The 24840-nt window shown below is 35.8% G+C and overlaps 1 protein-coding gene across 1 annotated transcript in view; it reads right to left on the bottom strand.

The window, feature by feature from the left end:
• The window catches only part of DIAPH3 (diaphanous related formin 3), a 454058-nt gene that overhangs the window by 189159 nt on the left and 240059 nt on the right, over window positions 1–24840 (bottom strand). The window contains 1 exon segment of the mRNA XM_054701595.1: window positions 14068–14307. Coding sequence (XP_054557570.1) covers window positions 14068–14307 — 240 coding nt within the window.

The raw sequence follows: 24840 nt of genomic DNA, 5'->3' as shown, positions 1-24840 counted from the left end.
CTGAGGTACTGCCTTGGGAATGGAGAAAACCGGAGAGCAGACAAGAGAACTCTATCAGAGTAAAAGCTGAAACACTGAAACCAGTCAGAAAGGACAAGAAACAGATATGGGAGTGTGGCCAGAGAAATAACTGTTTCAGTTTTGGTCAAGTTGAGTTTGAAACTTTTAAAGCAACAGCCATGTGAAAATGATATATACTATATAATGATTTACACAGGTGTAGAACAATGTTTCTCAACTGGTTTATTCCTGACTTGAAGACCTGTCTTGAAGACCAGGGTGGACAAATGCTAATACGAAATGGTCAAGGAATATAATTTAGAAGGTTGGGGGGGGTGATTAGGTTATAATCTGAGTGATCAATGGGACTTAGCTTGGGTTTTGTGTAATGACTGAGGTAGAAGGTGTTGGATGTATACACAGGACAACTATATCATCTAATACCATTCTCTACAGCACAACTTATCTTTCACAGCACATACACATAAGAGGGGGGAAATCACCCTCCCCATCAGTATTTCATTTAGAGCTGGAAATTCTTGGCATACCTAAATCTGAACAGCCCTACTTACTTGCTTTTATTCCAACAATTTCATACTTTAAGTTACGCATATAAATATATCTCCACATATTTCAGTTTCTATATCACTAAATATTACACCATTATCAGAAAAATATCAAATAACAGTTAATATTCAATAGTTGAAGAGATAATCTGTATCATCATGTATTAACATACCACTACTTATCAATGAATAAGTTATATCTTGGAAAAACAGAGCTACCACCATCCTAGATAGCCTAACTTTCACATGATTATTCATGTAATAGGTTTGTAACAGGGTGGTCCCCAGGAAAGGGGGAAGTTCCAGGTTCCCTGCCCCACCCAAGGGAGGGTGGAGCTGAGCAGGAAGAGGAGAAGCTGCAGAAGAGACTGAGGAAGGAAGCGGGATGGAGCCAGAAGGAGACCTGGAGGAGGCGCATGGAGCCTAGAGACACGTAAAGAAACTGCTTGTCTTTTGGTCGTGGACTGGGTGACACAGATGTGGGTGAGACCCGTGGGGAGGTGACAATGGCAGTTTTTATCTTGATGTTGATTTTGCTCTTTTCCTTCCGGGCTTGTCCAGTTGTTTGTGATCCTTTTCTGTGGGTCCCCACTGGAAGATGTTTTAGACTTGTGGTCGACTTTGGGGCCTTGTTCTGGGCCGATCCCATATGGATGGACTTTTACCCACGAGGGGATGGGTAACTTTGGGTGCTTCATTTAGAAACTAGACTCTTTGCCTTACCTGTATTGTTTCCTAGTTTTATTAAAGTTCCTTCCCATTAAAGTCTCATGTGTTTTGTGTTGATGCGGCGGATGGCAGAACCCATTTAGAATAGGCAGGTTTGCGGGGCTTGGGCTGCCCCTCTCCCTGTCCTATAACAGGTTCAGATTCTATGCTGTCCTATTCATCATGCACTCTAAAAGAATGGTTCTTGGCACTTTACAAACTAACCAATATAAAAATTTATTTGGAGTTCATTATTTGATGTGAGGTTTCAAAGGAACACAGAGTATTGGAGAGAGGTAATCCCTACACCATTGATGGGAATGCAAACCAGTCCAGCCTCTATAGAACAGTATGGAGGTTCTCAATACATGAAAAACAGGTCTACCATATGATCCATCAATTCCACACCTAGGGATCTGCCCAAAGTACTCAAAAACACTAACTTGAAGGGATCCATCGACTTTGGTGTTTATGCAGCACTATTGGTAACAGGCTCTGAAAACCTAAGTGACCAATGGCTAGCGCACGTGTGTGTGTGTGCACCCACCCACCCACACACACACCTGCACACAAAGGAATACTGTTCAGCTATAAAAAAGAAATCTTGCTACTTGCAGCAACATGGATGGAACTGGAGGGGATTATGCTAAGTGAAATTAAGTCAAAATCAGAAAGACCAACACTGAATGATTTTATTCCACAAAGAGCAAAGAAATATAGCAAAAAAAAAACAAATGAATGAGGATGGGGACTCAATGAATTATGTGGAGGATTACTGCAACTGCAGTAGTGGGTGTAGTGTAGTAACAGATTTGCAGAATTCTGAGCCTACGCCTATAAAACATATACAGTGTTGTAAACCAACATTACCTTAATCAAAAACATTGATCACCACAATGATTTGATTGTTTGAAAGAGTATACCTCAAATAATGACTCAATTACTAGCTAAATTAATTGCCGCTAATATGTAGATAACCTGTTAATGCTAGAAGATGCCCTTAACTATCAGTAACATAATCTTCGGCAAGTTTCGGGACCTTACTTTTCACATATGCAAAAATAAGAATATGGTGTTAAATAGGAAAGTAGAACTTTTAATTCACTTTCTACTCTAAAAATATTAAATATAGGTTATAGTGAAATGAAGTGTTAGTAAACATAGAAAAATCTAACTAACAAATAGCAGTATTAGAATAAATGAACAAAATCTAGTTATAGTCTCAGTTCAAAAGCTAATTTTCAACACTGGGGTCAGTTGGAATCTTCCAAAGAGTTTCAGTTTTTATGTATACTGAGAAAGTTAATCTGATTTATAAAAATTCCTCTAAACCCTGTAATGTCATTCATATGATCATCTTAGAGGGATATGGTCAGAATAAAAGTAATGAACTTTCACAAATTGTGCCTCTCACACAAAAAAAGTTAACATAAAAGACTTGTCTTTTGGTGTTTTTTTTTTAAGTATCCCAGTAGCAAAGCTCTCCCCTCCTCCACCTACCCCCCACTACCCCCTATCCTTAGAGCAATGATTACCTGGGTAAAGCAGTCCCTGTTGACAACTTTCAACTGACCGCCACTACTTTACAGCCTCCCTTACTGTGTTTCTTTCATGTGAACCTAGATACGCAGCTTGTGTGCAATGTTGATTAAGTAAAGCACCATCTACCTCTTTAATTTGTAAAGTATGAAAAGAACTTTCCTGTAGGATTCGTGACATAGCTAAACAGTCAGCAACTGCTAGGATTAATATATCATGCAATCTCTAAGATCCAACAACCAACTGGAATAATCTTAATGTTTATTCATGAGCAATAAGAATTTAAAAGTACAATTCTGGAATATAATAGTTTATAGCAACTACTGGCTTAAAAAGTGTTAAGTATGTACGTCAAACAAAGATTCTAGTTATTAAGAGACAATCATTAAGTTCAACACTAATTTATGGAGGAGGGTGCTATCCTGGCTACATTATTGAAAACACAAATGATTAGCAAGTGACATATTGGTAACAGCCTAATATTAAAGCATATTAAAGCATAAACTCACTGAATAGAAAATGGAAGCAAAATTCTCCCATTCATACAAAATCCTTAACAATTTTTGAGATGAATATGAAAATTTCAAATAAAGTAAAAATTAATAAATGAAAAGAAGTTCAGAAAAGAAACACAGATGGCAACCATTTGTTCATAATTCATGGCATAATCACATTTACAGACTAGTCTGAGGCTCTAAATTCCAGGGTGGAGATTCTTCATTCAGGTCCTAGAAGCATCAGAAAAAAACTGTGCAATGTCGCCAAGATATTCTTCCTCCCTCAATTTCTCTATTCCCTACCCCATCCTCAAAATCATTTTAAAAACGAAGCCTCCAAAAGCATAAAAGCACAATAAAATGTATTTATCAAAGTCTTAGATTACTCAGTGCTTTTTCCTTTGTTTTTTTTTTTTTTTTTGATCGGCATTAACAACTAAAAAGGGCACATTCTATTTTGACTAATTACTTGTATCATACATAATCAGTGATTGAACCAGTATAAGTAAAACCTGGGAGACAGTGCTAATTTTGTTGAAGAGAATGAACAAATTGAGCACACTTTGTAATGCTAACTGTTGCAAAGAAAATGAAGGTAAAATATTTGCTTTAAAAATTCTGTTTGGTTTAAAAATATGCTTTATTTAAATCTTTACAGACATTGCTTGACAGGATTCCTTTTGTATTATTGTCAAGAGATTTATCTTACTGAAGAGTAATCATCACTGTTAAGTAGAATTTCTTATTTATATATTGTTTCTTTAAGGTACATTTAATGTGGCATGGATGTCAAATAAACAAAAAGATGGATGGAGTTTCTCCAACCGCTCTGTTCATTCCAGACAAAATAATGTTAAAAGCAGATCCTGTAATAAATCATGGCCTAGTTGTCAGTTTGGAGTACAACTCCTTTGTAGCTACAATGCAAGATTTTGGAATATTTTAAAGGTATTCGGCACAAATTTAGATGACATTTATAGACTATTCCATTGTTCAGTCATGGGAAGAAAATACCTAAAATAAAAACAAGCATTTCTTCTTGGTGATCTTCAGAATCCAAAGAACTATACCTCCTTACTTGAAATAATTAAATTTATATCTTTAGAATACTGCCACATTAGTAACTGTCCCCCATTAGTTTCCTATAATTTAAACATATACCAGAACAGCACAGACTGTAAATACTGTCAAACATTAAAACCATGACAGATCTATTAAAATCCTATAATGACCATAAGAACATTCAAGAAAACCCTAATGTCTGATAGTATTAAATGCTGAGGTCCATAGCAGTGAATGTCACACTTATTTTAAAACAGGGACTAGCCAGATACTGTTCAGTGCACAAAACACACAACATCCCTATGAGGAAGGAATTAGTACTATACCCACTACTAAGGAAAAAAAAAAAATGGAGAAATCATGCAACATATCTTAGGTAACAGTTACTATCGGGTACAAGATTTAAAGCCTTGTCTGTGTGAATCCAAAGCTCTCCACTACTATAAAATACAGTTCAGCTATGAAAATCTATAGTCAAGCTTATTATAGATCAAGAGAAACAAAGTTCTCAAAAACACAGTGGACAAAAATGGTAGAAAGTCAACAAAAGAGCAATAATGCAATTTAAAATACTGAAGTCCTATAATCTGCTAATTTCAGCCTGGAAAGCCTCTAAAGATAAAAACCCTATCTAGTTCTGGGAGTATGACATTCTTTCTTTTTTTTTAAAATCTATAAAGTTAACAAAATACCCTCTGAATCCTATCACTCAAACAGCAAGTCTCTCCATATTGCTAATAGACTGGTGCTGATGAAATAGCAGGGTGAAACCATCTCTGTAAAGTTGAACCTTTAACAGATTTAACAAGTATATTTACTATCATATTCTGCCTTAAACTGTTTGTAGCAAAAAGTGGTTTGTATTGAGCAGTATTTCTAAATATAAATCAGATGCATTAACATGAAAATGGTTATGTGAGTATTGCCAAAGGATATATATCATATGTGCTTCTTGGATAATGTTTTCTGATACATTAAAAAAATCACTTTGCTGTTTAAATTTCTCAAAAAGACTGAATTTCCCTTCAAAATGAATGGAAATAAAAATCTTCACATAAATTAAGCAAGATGCTTAGCATTCTCTATGTCATTGCCATTATATCTATAATAAACCTTTTATAATGATTTTCAAGAGAGGCTGAGGTCAGCTGATAATAGGTAAAACAGGTCAATATGCCAGTCCTATATAAACAATCTACATTTATTGCTTAATTTTCCTTGTAAAATGATAGTCAAAACATTAAATAGGCAAAAAAAATTTAATTAATGTAGCTGCAATAATCATAAGTTGGTTTCTAACATTTCCCCAAAGACATACTTTCTCTGAATTATATTTTTACCATTATTTCTCTTGAATTTTATTGAGAACAGAAATTTCAATATGAAAAGCACTTGTGAACTTTAATAAAATTTTAGCTTATTATCTATTGTATTATTGAATGTTCTGTTTATTTATAGTTCTGACATATTCAGAAGATTTAAAATAGCTCAATGTTCTTTAGTAATATAAATTGATCAAATGCATTAATTTTAAATTAGCTGTTTTTTTCCCCTTTTTTTAATTCACAGACTTTAGAGCAGCTATATTGGAAAATAGAGTATATTGGAAAATTCAATGTTCCAATATACTCTCCCTTCCACAAAAATTCCCCTATTACTAACAGCTTGCATTAGTATAGTACATTTGTTGTGCCAGTATAGATACATTGTTATTAACTAAGCATCTCAGTTTATAACAGGGTTCACTCTATGTTCTACAGTTGTATGATTTTGACAAATGCATAACTCATTAATCTACCATCTACAGAGTCACACAGGATGATTTCACCACCCTGAAAAAAGAATTCCACTTATTCAATGCTTTCTTCTTCCCTCATCCTTACCCCACAATCCCTGATAAACCACGCATCTTTTTACTATCTCATGAATTTTATCTTTTCCAGAATGTCATATAGTTGGAATCAAAGTATGGCACTTATCAGATTCACTTCTTCACTTAGCCATATGCACTTAAGGCTCTTCCCTGTTTTCTTGGTTGAGCTAACATTTCTTTTTTTTTTTTTTTTTTTAAAGTATTTTGAAATTCCATCTTTATTTATTTATTTATACATACAAGCGGGGAGCGGAGCAGGCAGAAGGACGGAAGTACACTGCTGAGGGGAGCAGCGGGCGGCAGGAGAGGTCTGCACGCCATGCGGGATCCTCCTCCAGTGGCCGGGGAGCAGCCGGGGATCGAACTGGCACTGCAGAGGCTGCGGGCAGCTTCACAACCCAGAGCTCAACCGCTGCGCCACCGGGGAGGCCCCGAGCTAACATTTCTTATCATTCATGAGTAACATCCCATTTTATGGATATTACCAGTTTGTTTATCCAGTCATCAACTGAAGGACAGCTAAGTTGCTACCAAATTCTTGTGAAAATGAGTAAAACTGCTATAAACATTTGCATGTAATAGTTCAATTTCTTTGGCAAACAGGAATATGAATACTGAATTACATGCAAAATCTGCATTTAGATTTGTAACTGATAGTCTTCTCATTGGTTAATCATTTTGCATTCTCTTCAACAATGAGAGTTCCTGTTGTAACATGCCCTTGTCAGGAACAAATATTCATAATATTATTGGTTGAGTAGTGATATATAGATGGTGCTATCACATGTTTTGCCTATGGGTTTGAAGATGTAGAAAAAGTATAGATTCTTGATGGAAGGAGAGGCATACAATAACCTTTTTTGAATATCAGGAATGTGGTGTCTTATTTTATATTTTTCATTTAAATATACAAAAACAGAAACTGACTAAAGCAGGCATGGTTTGTAACAATCACCTTGGATGCTACCTGTGATGGGGTAGTTGCTCTCTATAAACACAGTTTCAAGGAAAATTGTGTGTTGCAGGGAAAGAAGGCTGACAGATTAACAATGCTATGAGAACATCAAGGTAAGTACACTTAAGAGGTGTATTTGGGGGCTTCTTGGTGCCGCAAGGGGTTAAGACACAACATATGAAGCAATCCGCAGCCACTGCAGACGAGTTAGATCCCTGGCCAGGGAACTACCCACATGGCGCAGCAGGCCTCTCCTGGCTCTCCCACTGCCCCCCTCAGCAGTGTATTTCAGTCTTCCTGACTGTTCTGTTCCCCACTCTGTCTCTGGTGAATCCTCTCAACCCCCCACACCTCTGGCCTGTACCCCAGCTCTTGTATGCATAAATAAATCTTAAAAAAAAGAGGTGTATTTGCTGTCTGTGAGCAAAACCACTTTTTTGGGTAATTTAATTAAAGAATCATTCTAATTTACAATGATTAATAGCAATTGGAAAAAAAAAAGGTAATGTGAAAAAAATCAAAAACACTACTTAGTAAAGTCAACTAAGAATTTCTTGGAAACTTACAGATCAAACATATAATGAATAAGTCAAAGGGGGTTAAGAATTCTAAATAGTTTCACATTGCCTAGGGAGTCAGTATTTCAGTGATTTAATTGACTAGATGCAGAATAAAGAAGACATTTGTTATCTGCAAGTCTTTGGCCAAAACCTTTACTTTTAAAGGGTGCCAAAATTTACTGGTGTGATTTTGCCAAGTTGATAAAGAATAAAAATCACTCAGAACACTGAATGAATGCAAATGGAACAATGGATTTGTTTGGCAGTGGTCTTTCATAAAAATAACTTCAGAGCAAGGGAAATGATGATATATGAGAAGATTTCACAAAAATGAATTAATCTATGTGACTGTGACAAGTAAAGTTCTCCTACTTTTTATAAACATGGAAACTCTACACATACAAGGTAGATCCTGCCACAATCTTGGACACTATCAATTTATTTTAATTCTACTGTTTGCCTCAAGTTCAGACTCCATTTAATCCTTTTCTGCACTTTCAAAATAGTTTTCAACGGCATGAAAGAAAAGCAGAAATTTTGGGATATATTTTCACCATTTATCCTTAAGTGAATAAGCAGAATTGTTTCCTTTTTGTTTTTATGCTGTTTAGTTTTGCTTTTGTATGTTTGTTTGTCGATTGGTTCCAGACTACCAATTAAGGATTTTCCATTCCGGGATAAAGTAGGACAGAGGACAGAAAAAGTGATTCCCATATTAGATTGTGCATTTAAGTCACCTGGGGAAGTGTTTTTAAAAATGCCCACATTCATACATGCTGAAGCAACTGATTAGGCTGATATGGAGCTGATATACTGATTTCTCTTAAACAGTTTTCCAGGCTGAGAATTAATGTCCTGGAAGAAGAGTTGCTCACAGGTTCAAGAAGTCACTCACTGGAGTTTGTGGGAGCATTAAGGAAAGGGAAATTAAGTTTGTTCGTTTTTTTTCCCCAAAAACCTTTCGCATCACAGTTTCAAATGAGGTTCCACTTTTGGTTAGCCTGTGCTTGTAAAAGATAGCAGATTAAAAAAATTCATGTACTTGTCAAGAGAAAAACAACAACAAAATCAATTCTGCCTGTCACTTGCACCCTTTTAACACCTAATTCCCAACCCCACAGCCCTATTATTTGATATCCTTTGATGACATCACCTTTGTGATGAACTGAATACAGATTCCACTAGAAAAGTAATTCAAAAAAAATACAAATACTAAGAAAATTAGCTCTTACACTTGATCAACTCTTCCAAATATATACCTTCCAAAATGTGTATCTTTTCCAAAATACGTATCTACTATCCCAATATAGGAATTGAATTTCTCTAACCATCTAGGGTAAAGATCTAGCTTTTACAGCTGTACCATTTAGTTGTATTGATAGGGATAGTTTGAAAAATATTCAGAAATCACACTTCTTCTTAGACACTAAACAGTAAGCACTTGTTATGTTACTATGTATAGACTAATAACATTTGCCCTTTACCTTTACAAGTTAAAACCACCTCCTACGTTAATATGATTTTGCACCTTGATGAACGTGTTAATTCATTTTTTGGTAGACTGCTGGTCCACTTGGCCTACTGACAGGTTTTCTAGAAGTAACTTCAACACTAACCAGATAAAAATTTTTCTAGGTAGGGTCAGGCAATGGTCTACATTTGATGACTGAACTTTTAAGGTTATTATTTGCATTTAATCAATTCCAGGTCCTCAGAAATTATACAATTATCAAACAGCCTATTGCCCAATTTTTATCTAAAGTCTAGTATCTTTAGAGGACTTTATGAGTGACGAGAAGTTCATCCATTCTTCCATATATTCTATGGTTTATCCTTTTAAAAAGTCAAGCTATCAGAAAGCAAGTTCTTAAACATTTTGTACAAACTTTGTATAAACTTTGTATAGTGTTACTATAACTGAAAAGTTAATGTCCATCTTACCGTAAGTGTTCTCTTACAGAGTCAAGTCCTAAGACACCCTGAATACTTATTTGTAGGGGAAGGGGAAGGATGTAAAGAAAGTAGAGAAGTTTCTAAGAAAAAAAATCTCATAGAAACAATTCATTTGCTGTTTACATGAACACTGCTTGACACCACATATTTCTTTAATAACAATATGCATTTAAATTTTCTTGTGAAGTTCAGGTTTGGCTAATCAAAACTCATGAAAAGTTTTGTGACATTGGTAGCCCTTCACTTTTACCACTAGAAAGCCTCAAGCCTACAACTACTTTAATTTCTATTTCTATTTTAATTACAGGTTCTAGTTGGTTTACTTTTATCTCTTAATTTACTTTTATTTCTATTTGTCATAGGACATATCAAATCTGTGGGGTGAAAAATAAAAGGAAATAACCTTTTGTCTCTGAACCTAGTTATTAAAGTTAGTCATCTTAAATACAAATGGACAAAAAGATACAACATGGCTCCTAAAACTGTATATAGAATTGATAATTCACCTAATTATTTTTTAACAATCCAAAATTATCAATTAAGTATGAATTTCTATTCACTTCAAATACTTGAGCTAAATTTATAAAGGGCATTTAAAAGTAAAAATTTTAAATATAGAATTTATATTTATATTTAAATATATAATTACTTAGCAGATTTTAACAAATTAAAATATTACTGTCTACTGTCAAATACATATGGAATTCCTTGTGTGGGGGCTAATCATCAAACCAAATGCTTTATACTTTGTGAAAATTCAATCACAACTGTCAAAGATCAAGCTGCTACTTCTGATAAACAAACATGATAACATCTTGTTCAATATGTGCTTTCAAGTTGACATGTAGGATAATAAAAAAAAAAGAAGTCGTAGTACTTATTTTGTTCTTGCACAACAGAAGGCTCCTAAGAGGAATGATCAAAATATCCAGTATCATTGCCTGAAAATACAGTCAACTCTATTATCCAAGGAAAGGTTAACAGGTTTGCAGATTAACTGCAATAAAAATAGTAACAGCATGCATTGCATTTGTAAAAGGTTTTAAAATTACTATGTATCGGTGACTGAATTTTAGCATGAGAGTAGTCTATTTGGTATAAAATAGAGAGGCATAGCACTGTGCCTGCTGCACCATTCATTCAGCAGCCATTTATTGATTACATAATATATATCAAGCGCTGTATTAGGCCAATCCCCCTTACTGATCAGACCTGATTTCCTGTCAACAGCTCTGTTTAGAAGAAGGCGTAAGAGAGGTCATGAGGGCCTCCCCTGGTGGGGCAGCGGTTGAGTGCTGGGCTGCAAAGCTGCCCGCAGCCTGTGCAGCACCAGTTTGATCCCCGGACGCTAGCAAGGGTCCCACATGGTGCACAGACCTCTCCTGCCGCACGCTGCTCCCCTCAGCAGTGTACTTCGTCAGTCTGCCTGTTCTACTCTCCGCTCTGGCTCTGGTGAATTCTCACCCTCCCGCGCTTCTGGCTGTATCCCAGTGCTTGTATAAAATAAATAAATAAATCATTAAAAAAAAGAGAGAGGTCATGAAATCAAATTTTGATGAGTTGATTATATTTCTGAGATGCAAATTTGAAATGCCCAATTTAGAACTATGTATAAAATCCAGTAGATGTGTAGGTATCTACTTAACTTTTCCTCTACCTTGCTTCTCCTACTGTTTTTCTTCCTTTGCTTCTTTTCTCAGAGAAAGCCGAATCTGGCAGTTTTGCTTTCTCTGTGTCCTTCACTCTACAATTTCATAACTACCAGGTCCTGACAATTATCTGGATCTTCCTCCCTTCAATCCTTTTCCCACTCTGCCTCAACCTCCTTGTCCACTGTCTTAGCTCAGACCTTCATCATCCCAAAGCGTAGAGACTGTTACATAATGGACGCTGCAATATTTGCTAAATAATTGAATAGGGTAGTTTTAATCAGATATCCTCTCCAGAGACTGAGGGCAACAAGGGGAAGAAGACACAAAAAGCACCCTGAAGGCAATCTATTTTGAACAGGCACTTTTAATACGTCAGTAGCAACATCTCCCACCAGTTGGCTAAGCTGTAAATTATTTTTGATTGCTCCCTTTATTTTAGCACCTCCCATATTGTCTCCCCTAATTTCTTTTTTCCCCCACCGCCCCATTCTTGTCTTCCCTAATTGCTATCTTGACTTCCTGTCATTTTTCTAAGTCATGTTCTATATATCAATCAATCACTAAGTCACTCCCCACAACCCTCTAAACCAGTGTTGTCCAATAGAACTTTCTGCAATGATGAAAATGTGTTATGTGGTTGTTCCCAACATTTATGCACACTGAGTTACACAAAGCAAAGCAAGTTTGCCTGAGGAATGAAATTCTTACTTGTATTTAGATTTTAGTTTAAATTTAAGCAGCCATATGTAGCTAATGTGACAATACTGGTCAGTACAATTTAACTTTCCGCCATACAGTTAGAATTCTCTTCCCACAAGACATATAATAACACCATTTTGCTTTCAATAACCCTTCCCCATAAGGTGTGACAGTGAATGCTCTTTCCCACCTCCACCAATATACTATGTCATTTCCCCTTTTCCACTCTTTTCTTATCTAGTCTCTAACTTTAGCAAATCACTTGATATGATCACACTGGATCACACATGCCATGCTCTAATTCTTTATGAAATCTGCTGTCATATCCTCCCAGGGAACATGCACTCAGCTTTCCAGACCAGCTCAAGTTCTTATTCCTTTCTGAATACTTACCTACTCTCTCTCAGCAAAATCGGTCCCCCTCTTTCATAAATCTATGGCCATACCTTTTTTCTTTATTGCCCCAGAAAAACAAACTAAAAACACTTAATCATAATTGATGGTCCACATGTGAAAAATAGGAAATCTATGTATGCCAGGCAAATATTAATCATAGACATTAAATGATCAGGTCAAGAATTATGATTTAGGGCATCCCCGGTGGCACAGTGGTTGAGCGATGGGTTGCAAAGCTGCCCGCAGCCTCTGCAGCACCGATTCAATCCCCAGCCACTGGGCGAGGGTCCCACATGGTGCGGAGACCTCTCCTGCCGCCCGCTGCTCCCCTCAGCAGTGTACTGTGTCAGTCTGCCTGTACTGTTCCCTGCTCTGGCTCTGGTGAATTCTCTCACCCTCCCGCACTTCTGACTGTACCCAGTGCTTGTAAAAATAAATAAATAGATAGATTGATAGATAGATAGATAAATTAAATCTTTAAAAAAAAAGAATTATGACTTGGTATTTTAGCCTGAGTAAACCCTTGAGATAGGTGTAAAGTCCTCAACACATGTGTTAGGAATTGCATCACACATACTAAGGAACATAGCTAAATATAGAAGGCTGAGCTAAAAAGAGAGGAAAATAAAGATGGAGATGGGAAAGGAAACAAGTTGACAAGATATTGATACTACTAGGAGTTTTAGGTCAGAGAAATCATGTAAGAAAGGCATGAAAGCACCAAGAGATTAACAATTCAGTAAACCAATAGTTAGAACTGAACTTGTTTCTCACCTTCCCTACCTAACTGGCAGTGGCAATAATCAAATTCCTTCATCAGGGAGTGTAGATGTTACCAGGTCAAGAACAAGAAAAAGCTTTTCTCATGATGTGTAACTGAGAACAATTTGTTGTAAGCAGATCAATGAAGCAGTATTACTATGGCTCATTTCTTAGGAAAGAGCCCTGTTATATAAAACATTGAAAATATTTGCTGTAGGGAAATTTAACCTGTAAATGAATGCAGGAGAAACAAAAATCTTTCACTTGACTCAATTTTAACATCCTGTAAAACTATATTTAGATAGAAACATTTCAAACTCATCAGTGACACTGAAGGTACGTGTATTCCTAATAAATGATGTTTCTCTTAGTATAAAGCAGTCTCACTTTCCTCCTCCTATAGTCAGCTTGCAAGAGGAAACATGCAAAGAAATATTTTAATAGCTAAAGGTAAAAATTTTAGTGACATTCCTAAGTAATTCTCAATATAAATACCCTGATATCCTGATACACAGGTATCTCAATTGAATTTTAACTTTAAGTAATATTTTGATGACCCATTTCATTAGTCTGAGAAAGCATAGGTTTACAACATAATTTTGTTATTAAGCAATATCTTTCAGTTGGATTTGCACAAGAGAGAAAATTAATATTTGGATTTAGTTCGGAGGTTGAGTAAATTAGTTCAGTTCACTGTGGGTTTGGGAGCATGGTTCAGTTCAAGCTCTTGATAATGAGCATGTCAAAATAAAAATATATTTAAATAATGTAATCGGGGCTGACATTTAAGAATGTGTTCAGGCAAATATGTGTTTAAAAAAAAAAAAAAAAAACAACAAACTCACTTTACAGAGGGAGCTAAGGTTAAATCCGAAGGTTTGAGCATTCCGGGAGCCGGCGTTCATGTAGTTTCCCATTAGCAATACCAGTTCCAGCAACTTGCTAAAGCTTTTGCTCTTCTTTATCTCTTCACAGGCAGTACTGACAGCCATGATGTCAGGTTTGATGTTGTTCACCTGCTCTTCAAACTGAAGCTTAAAGAGAATAGCACTGAGCCGTGGCCGTAGTCTCTTCACATTGCTCATCTGATTGAAAAGAAAATAGCAGATTTCCTTTAAAATGCATGGTATACTTTAGTACTGTACGGCTGCAAGTAATCTGGGATGATTTATTGGTATGACAGTACCGACGAAGCAATATGTCCCCTAAAACTGATAGCAGGAGCAGAGAAAAGCTCTGGCTGTTTTTGTGAGGAATTTGGAGTCATCCCTCAAAGAAAAAATTAACAATTCAGATGCTCCATGAAAAGAAAGCTTTAACTAAATGATAATGTTTAATTAAGTAATGAAATATACATAATTTTTGCAGAAAGTAAAATTTAAAAAGGTTACAGGATACAGAGGCAACAAATTACAAGGCATTCCTATCATTACTTTAATTTTTGTTCAATAATGAAATCTGCTGGGTGAAGTTTAACACATATTCAGAAAGATCTAAAGAGGGTATTTCTTCCAATACCAATTGCTATCTCAGGAGTCCTGCTGACTAACAACAGTATGTGTTAGAGAGAGGAAGAGTAAATAGGTCCCAATTTGTACTAAATTGACTCTCTTCAGAAACACAGGGAAGGAGAATGACTCCTGACACAATACTAAATTAGCAGAGTCTGAGGGAGGAAGCCTGGGCAAAGCTGGAGACAGAAGTGATGTGAAGCCACACTCTATCACACTCCAAGTTAACCGTGTTTGGGGTACTGGATTTCCCCTTGGGGAATGCCAGGGTTGCAGGTGTCAAAGAGAACAAAAGGGCTAAAGGGTCAGCAAGTTCTTCCTTAAATTTAATACCCTGTGTTCCACCAACACATGTGAGGAGGCGATCCATTTGCATGAAGGCTGGAGGAAGATACTATGTTAAAGCTATACATGAATTCCTTGACCAAACATACTAGAATTTGAGATTTAAAATAATGATTTGTTTTAATTGAGGCTTCAAATACATCAATGAGACAGTAGTAATAAAACTATAGAACTTCAACAACTACTGTATATATCAAAAGCATTTTGAGGCAAGGTCTTGAAGAAAACAGTAACAGAATGCAACAAGGTTTAAATAGGGGCTAGTTCCACACTGACAGACCTAAAGAAAGGGGCAAAAACATGGCTATACAAAGCTCATAGGACACCAAATCTAATGAAAACTATGCTAGCTTGGGAGTCAGAAAGCTATTACTTCATAAAGTGACTGCTATTTAAAATAAAACACCCCACAAAAAAACGTGAACATATTACTAGATTCAAAAGGATAATACAGACAGTGCCTTAATGACGTAACACTATAACTTACTAATCTAACAAGGACATAACAATGAAGGTTTAGCTCTCAGTAGGTTCCTGAGAGAACATTTTTAGATAGACCTAGTTCTTAGTACCTGAAAACTTCCTTAGCAAATAACATGCATATCACATTTATATCTAAAATTCTCCCCAGCCACTTCAAGTTAGATGTTTTTGTGCAAAGAAATAAGATTCTAGAAGCACAACTAATATAATTAAGAAGAAATCCCTTCTACACAGAAATCTAAGAAATGTCTTAAAATTCCTTGACTTCAAGGACTATCTTGAACTTCCCACCTAGGTAAAATACTGTTTTTCTTCTAGAAGAGAGTATATTTTTGAGACTGTTAGTTCAAGAATACATTTTTGAATATAAAAAGAAATATTACTAACAATGGTTTCTAGAATTTTATAAAGTTTCAGAAAGACAAAGTGAGATACTATCAAAATGCTAATTCTCAGTGGGCATGAATCCTTCTATTTGGACACTGTAGCTTCAGCAAACGTAGCAGAGACTGTCATAAAGTCACCTCACATGTCTTAAAGTATATTGTAGGACCCCTAATGAATGTACTTTTCTGGAATGCGTAATCTTACCTAGGCAATGCAAATGGTAGGTATTCACACTATATTAGATCAATTTTATATAATGCTTTACTACCATTAATATAGCCTTTTGAATATACAAATACATAACAGAACCTCTGCATCTGTTCTCCAGTATGTGCCCTTTTTCATGATTATGAAGACGGGTATTTGACACTTTGCAATAAAAATGAGAAGGAAGTCTTAGTAGCCCATGCAAAACATTAGTATTACAGAATGTAGTCATTTTAACATATATTAATGTACTACTTCGTGCACAAAGAGAAAATGATTGCTTAATGCCTATATTATACCGCCCCAAAATATGTTAAAGCTTTCCTGCTGACAAGCTAACCATATGTAGCCAGTATGAAGTAATTAATTTTCCTAGAAAAATATAACCTAGATTTGTATGAGTAATGAGTCTACCTGGCACAAGGGACAGGTACCTTGAAAAGATAGAGTAAGTCTATGAGGTAATGCAGAACAAAATGCTACGAGTTCATGAAAATCCCTGACAAAGCAAAGTCAGAAAAGATAACCTAAAAACAGACTTTGAACACCTTTTAAAATACGTTCTTTTCATATTGTTCTTTCTTCTAAATTTTGACTGGTAATAAATGTATTTTAGTGAACAAATTTACTGTGCTAGAAAGGAGTAAGAACTCATCTAGAGCTAGTTCCTATCTTTAGTTCATTACTTAGTCTACTCTGATTCCCTAGGCCAAATGGTTGACATTTTGAGTAGAAAAAAAATCTTAGTGAAAGTTTATGTTCTAAGACCTCCAAACCTTGAATTCTACAGTTACAACAGAGATATTCTTGCAAATTATTGTTAGCAGTATAAATACATACCACCAAAATCTGAAAATAGTGAGTTATACTCTAAAGATCCATCAGAAGGCCTAAGAAAGCAAAACCACTTTGCTTCCCTATCACTTCACATACTCTATCTATACAGGGGATTTGTATTCTTGTTTGCTAAGGAACTTAGATCTCTGACTTGGATATGAAAACTAAGCTGCATGCAGCAAAGAATGGCTGTGGTGTTCAACAAATACTCTCAATGGTAATGGAAAATCATAAAAATGTTAAAAAGAAAGAAAAGCTATAGTAACTGTCAGGTGGTTAACAACTAGAATGTTAGAAGAAATTAGAATTCTGTCTTTACAGAGATTCTTGCAAATTATTGTTAGCAATATAAATACAGACCACCAAAATCTTGAAATAGTGAGTTATACTCTAAAGATCCATCAGAAGGCCTAAGAAAGTAAAAACACTTTAATTTCACAATAGTTTTTGAAGGCAAAGAACATACTCCTGCAGTCAGCCAGGCCACAATCATAGATGTTACAAGCCAGAAGAAGAAACCTTAAAAACAGTGACTCATGGGCCTCCCCGGTGGTGCAGCGATTGAGCGCTGGGTTGCAAAACTGCCCGCAGCCTCTGCAGCGCTGGTTCGATCCCTGGCCACCTTGCGAGGGTCCCACATGGCGCGCAGACCTCTCCTGCCACCCGCTGCTCCCCTCAGCAGTGTACTTCGTCAGTCTGCCTGTTCTGTTCCCTGCTCTGGCTCTGGTGCATTCCCTCACCCTCCCGCACTTCTGACTGCACCCAGTGCTCATATAAATAAATAAATAAATCTTTTTTTAAAAAAAAATCAAAAACAATATCCAGTACCCTAGGGATGAATTCTATTTCAAAATTTTATTTGTTGTTCACATACGTGTTGTTGGAGCTGGGACAAAATAAGATGAAAAGACCTTTACAAAATCAATCAATCAACAAGTATTGACTGGGCACCACTCAGTGCTAGGAGAGGCACAGAAGAAGTAGCTGCTGTCCTTATGGCTCAGATCATCTAATTCTTCTCATGCCTCAAAGGGTAAAAAAAGTAGAAAAATTCTCTAGGGAAATATAATCTCCTTTATACTCATTAGTCATTTTTTTCCACACATAATTTAAATTTTATCCATTATTCTATAGGGGAAAAATATACAATTTGACATTTTTACACCGTCTATCTTTTACACTATATCTGGGTCTCTTTATACAGTTTCTTTTATATACAAGCATTTTTCAAGAGCTAACTTAGAACTTACTGGGTTTTTCCCTGACTACAGAGTTCTATAGACTGAACTGAAAACAAAGATTAAAACACACTCCTTATCTTTGCTATTCTACTGTAGTCACTTTAAAATCTGTAAAATTATAGGGCTTCCCAAGTGGTGCAAGGGGTTAAGACGCAACGTATGAAGCTGTCCTCAGCCACTGCAGCATGAGTTTGATCCCTGGCCAGGGAGCTGCCCACATGGCACAGCAGACCTCTCCTGACTTGCCCGCTGCTCCCCTCAGCAGTGTATTTCGGTCAGTCTGCCTGTTCTGTTCCCCAGTCTGTCTCTACTGAATCCTCTCACTCCCCACACCTCTGGCCTGTACCCCAGTTCTTGTATGTATAAATAAATAAATCTTTAAAAAAAACCATAAAACTATACATTTATCTTTCTAACTCTATAAGTAGCTCTATAAGTAACTCATTGAAAAGCTACAGGCTGCAGTTTTAATTGATTAACTACTCTTAACCTTTACTTCATACACTTTCTAAATTCATACACTAATTTTAAGGATAATGAAGCAGCATGTCAAGAAAATTAAATGACTTCTTCAAGGTCACGTAATAAGAGGGAAGCAAATTTGTTGCCAACCAAGCATACATGCCACTCAAGACATCTCAATGTGGAAATGAGTAACCACAATTCAAAAGTCATCTGACATTCAAACTACTACTTCAGATTTCTTTCCTTTTCCTTGGCTTAGCCCACTAACTCTTATTGCACTGAATTTTTAATATTGTCTTCAGACCCACTTTTGTTGTCCCCTCCACAACACACTTTAAATTCTAACTCTTCTGTTCTCTGTAGGAAACATGTGACCAGGAGGATGTAAAAGCACATATGAATGACGAGACTAGAGAAAACGGCAAGGGTTGAAGAAGAAACTGACATCTGAAAAAGGAATAGTATAACAGAATTTAGATTCAAACTTGATTTTTCTAATTAAATTATGAGGCATACTGTTTATTGTTACCTGGTTAGTATTTTTCCTAATTCTCAGGAAAAAAAGTTTATTTCAAGAAAGTAATCCACAACTTAACTATTCCAGTGCCTTATGCTTGGGCAGCATTGAGAATATCAAAATTGTTTTTTTAAATAAACATATTCTTATGATAATAAGGCTAAGATAGAATTATTTTAGAAAGCACAATAGCAAAGTACATATTGTATGCTTTGCTCATGTTTTCACAAGAGTAAGGTAAAGTCAAGAATTGTACACAAAGTATTTAAAGGATGGAATGTTGGTACCTCCAGCTAGACAAGAAACAGACAATTGATTCCAGATATCAGGTATTGCTTTATCTTTGTTTACAAATCCTTATCAATTATGGACCATTAAGAATTTCACAGGAGGTCCTAATGAGTTCAGTAGATACTCAGGATCTGCAAATGGTAAAGTTACAGACTTCCTATTGAATTTGGCAATCTAAGCAAATACTCTGCACACATAAGTTTCATATTTGTTGAATTAAAAAGCTGGCATAAAACCCAGAGCCATGTAGGAGTCATAAATCCATTCATGTCTGCTTCCAGACAATTCCCAACTCACCACAGCAAAGCAGTGCTTTGATTTCTATTGCTATAACTAAGTTTTGCCTAGTCTTGAATTTATATTAATGAAACATACAGCAAACACTTTAATGTCTGGCATTTTTCATGCAACAATATGACTGAGATTTATAAACATAGTACAATTTAGTACCTCATTCCTCTTTAGGATAGCAATATTTCAATGATTGGTGGACTTTTGTTCCCCTGCTTCTGCCACCTGAGTCTGGGCTATATAGAAGGTTGGCTTATATAGGGACTCAAGAAAGTAATATACATCTAAATCCTATCTCCAAATAACTGGAGTTACTACTCCTAGTAAATAAGTCTATGGAACTATAAAGATCACTAGATGGGATCCTGTAGGATTTAGGCCCTAATCCCCCTCACCCCCCCCCACACACACACACGTACACGCGCGCAATCACGCACATGCACGCACACACATATACACAGTCAAGACATGCCAAGAACTGTAAACATCCACCAATGCTAGGCGAGAGGAATAGAACAGATGCTTCCTCAAAGTCTACAGAAGGAACCAATCCTGCCAACATCCTCATTTAGGACTTTTGGCCTCTAGAAATGCAAGAGGATAAGTTAGGATTGATTTGAACATCGAAGGTTGGTGACAATTTTTATGGCTGCCCAGGGAAACTAATACAGTATATTAAGAACATTCTCACATGAGTCTTTTTATTCTCTTAAATATCTAAAACTGATAGGGCAAATAAATGTATACTTAACAGTATAAGATATTGTCAAACTGCTTGGCAAAGTGGCTTATATCATTTGCTTTATTCTGCAAGTTTAATGTTTTATCTTTGCATGTTAATGTCAATCTCTATACCTCAAGTATACTGAGTTGTGATGAACAGTTGAGAGTCATTTTAGTGCCCAGTGCCAATATATACAATATATATATATTCACTAGTTGTGATGTGTGGGACTAGAGTAGGTACCCCTTTAGGGTGCAGTTTTTCATTCATAAAGTACAATCTTTTCCAGTTGTTTAAGTGAATGCCAAGTAACTTGAGTTGTTAAGATTTTTCTGTTTCAGAGGGCCACAACTTCAATGCCTCCCAGCAATGCTGCACCTCAAGTCTATCTGTTCCATCATCACTTCCTAGCTGATGTTTTCTGGCAAACCTTGCTCCGCATAAGAAGAGTTAAACCTCTGGGCACAGACCCAAGGGAGAGCCCCACTTGAACTAATGGAATTTCTTTCTGCACAATTTCTTCCCCTTCATAGTGCCCTGCCCTTCAGCTTCTAGTTGCTTTAGCTGATGTAAATTTTGATCTCTTTCTTCCCAGCTCAAAGGAAACCACACCCTTTGCTGGAACACCAGCAATGTGTTAGACTTGGAAAACAACCAGATCAAAAACTGAAAATTCCTGAAGTTCATAAATTTCTGTTCAATGTATACAGTTTTCTCTACTAATTGTCTTAAAACACTTGATTTGCATATTTTGCCCAGATTTATCATTGCTAGTGGCTCACACAGTTTCTTTCAAATTCGTTCTTAAATATTCTATGGCTGTTTTTGTTAACATAAATCAAAATTTTAAAATTACTTACAATTTCTGTTTTAATACAAAATAATGCTCCTTACCTAAGTTAACCAATTATTTACATTTTGACTCATTTTATCACAATGCCTATTGCCCTTCTACCTCTATTCTTCGCGTGCGCACACACACACAGAGTTAAGGTTGTCTACCAGTTCTTCCAGTGGAAAGGTACTATATGTTTCCTTTGTAAATGAGTAATTTGTAGGGTGATATTTAAGACTAAATAGTATATATATAATCTATTTTCATCGATTTTTCACATTTTCTGTCAAGAGGGATAACCCACTGAGTAAAACAATAGCCAATATTATTCACTCAAATTTACTGAAGAAGAACTTTATAGTCCCGTCCAGATGGCTTCAAGAATGAGACATAAAGGTACAAATAAAAAAAGCCTATATCTACAACAATTACACATTAAGTTACAAGTGCAATAAAAATGCCTTCCTAGACAGTAATTTAGTTCCATTAAGTCCAGCCTCCCCTTTTCCATTATGATTCCAAAGTAGTCTTAGAAGAGAATTATGTAGACGTACAGAAAGGGATTGGCAGAATACAGAAAAACCTTCCCAGGCAATAGATGATATTCAGATCTAAAACACTACCTTAAAACAATGTTGTTTGCAAAGTGATGAATCATAAGAGACCTTTTTGCTCATAACTACAAAACGCTTTAGGCTTTATTTCAAATGAATGATGTATGGCTAGTAATTAGTATGTGACTGTAATGATGTTTTGTTTTGTTTTTGAAAATGAAACGAATTAAGCAGATTGTGTCATAAAATTTCAAAACCACATAGATGGTCTAACTAGAAAGTATCATATTTTTATACCAAATACAACAAAACCCTGCAAAATTCCCATTACATAATTAATGCACCACTGTTTTGTTTTCTGTATAGAAGATTTAAAAAACTCCAGGAAAAGGTAGAAACAAAATATACAAAAATTTAATTTCAAGTTCAACAATTCATGCTCTTACTTAAACAATCTAAGTTATTTAGATCTGTTATTAGCTGAAAGTTAATCTTTAGATATTAAAAATAAATTGTTCCAGTAATGAAGCATACAGAAACCACTGCTAAAACAATTTTAAGTAAAGTAGGCACTACAGCAAACAGAAACATGAGAGACTGAAATGGATTGTTCTTTAGTGTCCTAAAACTAAGGCTTAAAGCTGAACTGTAATAGCTACTAATTAGTGAAAAAGTTGCCACATCCATAAAATGGTATTATCTGTATCTAGGATTATGTCTTGAATTAGGTCTTGAATGTAGAACCTGAAACCATAAAACTCCCAGGAGAAAACAGAAAGAGTAAACTCCTATGTGCTTGGCAACGGTTTTTTGGATTTGATGCTATCAGCAAAGACAACAAAAGCAAAAATAAGTAAGTGGGACAGTCTCAAAGAAGAAAGCTACTTCATGGCAATGGAAGCCATCAACAAGGCTATCAAATATGAGAAAACATTTGCAAATCATGTCTGATAAGGACACAATACCCAAAATACATGAAGAATTCATATAACAATAGCAAAAAAAGCAACGGTATAGTTTCAAATGGGCAGAGAATCTGAATGTTTTCTTCTAAAGATGAAATGCATAAACATGGCCAATAGATACATGAAAAGGTACTCAACATCATTAATAAGCAGGGAAATGCAAGTCACAATCAAAATGAGATATCACCTCATACCAATTAGAATACTCATTACTAAAAAGTCCAAGGAACATCAAGTACTGGTGTTAATATAGACAAAAAGGGATCCCTTGTACACTGCTGGAGGGAATGGAAATTGGTACAGTTACTCTGAACAACATGAGGGGTTACTCAAAAAGTTAAAAATAGAAACACCATATGATCCAGCAATCCCACTTCTGGGTAATTGTCCTAAGTAAATAAAAACACTAACTCAAATATATGCAATGCCATGTTCACTGTCGTATTATACACAATAGTCAAGACATGGAAACAACCTAAGCATCCATCAGAGGGTGAATCAATAAAAGGTAGTATGTGTATACATACATACATACATACATACATACATACACACATACACACACCACACATACACACACACAGAGAGAGAGAGAGAGAGAGAGAGAGAGAGAGAGAGAGCGCACACATGCGCACACCCTCAGAAAAGTATTCAGCCATGAAAAAGAAGGGAATCTTGTCATTTGCAACAACATACCCTGAAGGCATTATAGGAAATAAGTTAGACATAGAAAAACAAATACCATATCATCTCACTTGTATATGACTGTAAACAAACAAAAAAACAATAAACAAGTGGCCACACAGAGAAACTGCTGGTTGCCAGAGGCAGGAAGTGGGAGGTAGCAAAATGGGTGAAGATGGTTGAAAGGAATAACTTCAAGTTTCAAAATAAGTACTGGAGATATATATAATATAAAGCTTCGTGACTCTAATACTGTATATTTGAAAACTGCTCAGATAAAAGAACTAAACAGTTCTCATTACCAAAAAAAGATTTGTGACTACACATGTTGCTGGCTGTTAAGTATTTATTATGGTGATCATTGTGTAACATATACAAATACCAACTCATTATGCTAGATACCTGAAACATTATAGCTTACTTATATCTAATTTTTTTTAAGATTGATCAACAGACCAGGTAAAGGTCAGTTATTCACGTGTAGAAGAGAAAGTTGTATGTAGAAGTAGGATGCAAAGAATAAATAAAATAGTGTCAGATTCTTTCACATAATTCCAGTTAGCTGACCCTTTTATATCTGTCAATAGAAGCTGATCTCATAGCAGACATTGGAGTTTTAGGTTTTACTCGGGGAGCACAGGATCAGAGATGGTGGAAGTAAGAGTGGCTAGAAAATTACTAATTAGTTTATTTAAAAATAAGGACTTTTTCCTATAACATTCGCTAACAACTTAATGTTTAAAAATAACAACTTTCCATGAACTACTCTTTAATAACTAATTCCTTGACTTGACTTTAATTTCACCTATGCCATTTTAAAAATTCTTGTTCTTTCTCTGATGCCAGAATATTAATGGCAAAGGTGTTTCTGTATTTATTCCAAACATAAACCCATTAAGAATGACACCTTGCTGAGTTTCTTAGTATTGATTGTTTGCAGTTTTTATTCTCTGTTTCTATATTAGGACAAACAAAATTCATTCAGCCACTTCTAAAAATAAATCAATGGCCTTTCAGAAATTCATTCATGTTTGGGTTCATGCTTCAGTTCAAGCCATTGATTTGGTGGTTGCATTTTGGGAGCATTCAAATCAAATCCCTGTGATACATTTTTCAGGCAACTCCTCTGCCCTTCAGTAATAAAGCATGTCTATTGTTTTGTCCAAAGATGCCAGAGGGGCCAAGTCTGTGGTCTGCATTTCAGCAGAAATGTCTCAAGGCAGGATTTAGACAACAGACATAACTAATAAATAATTAGGTGATAGCTAAAACCCATGGCTA

Source organism: Talpa occidentalis, unplaced genomic scaffold (assembly GCF_014898055.3).
Source record: "Talpa occidentalis isolate TD23 unplaced genomic scaffold, MPIMG_talOcc4v2.1 talOcc4.5, whole genome shotgun sequence".
NCBI classification, from domain to species: Eukaryota; Metazoa; Chordata; class Mammalia; order Eulipotyphla; family Talpidae; genus Talpa; species Talpa occidentalis.
This window is presented reverse-complemented; position numbering and strand designations above follow the sequence as displayed.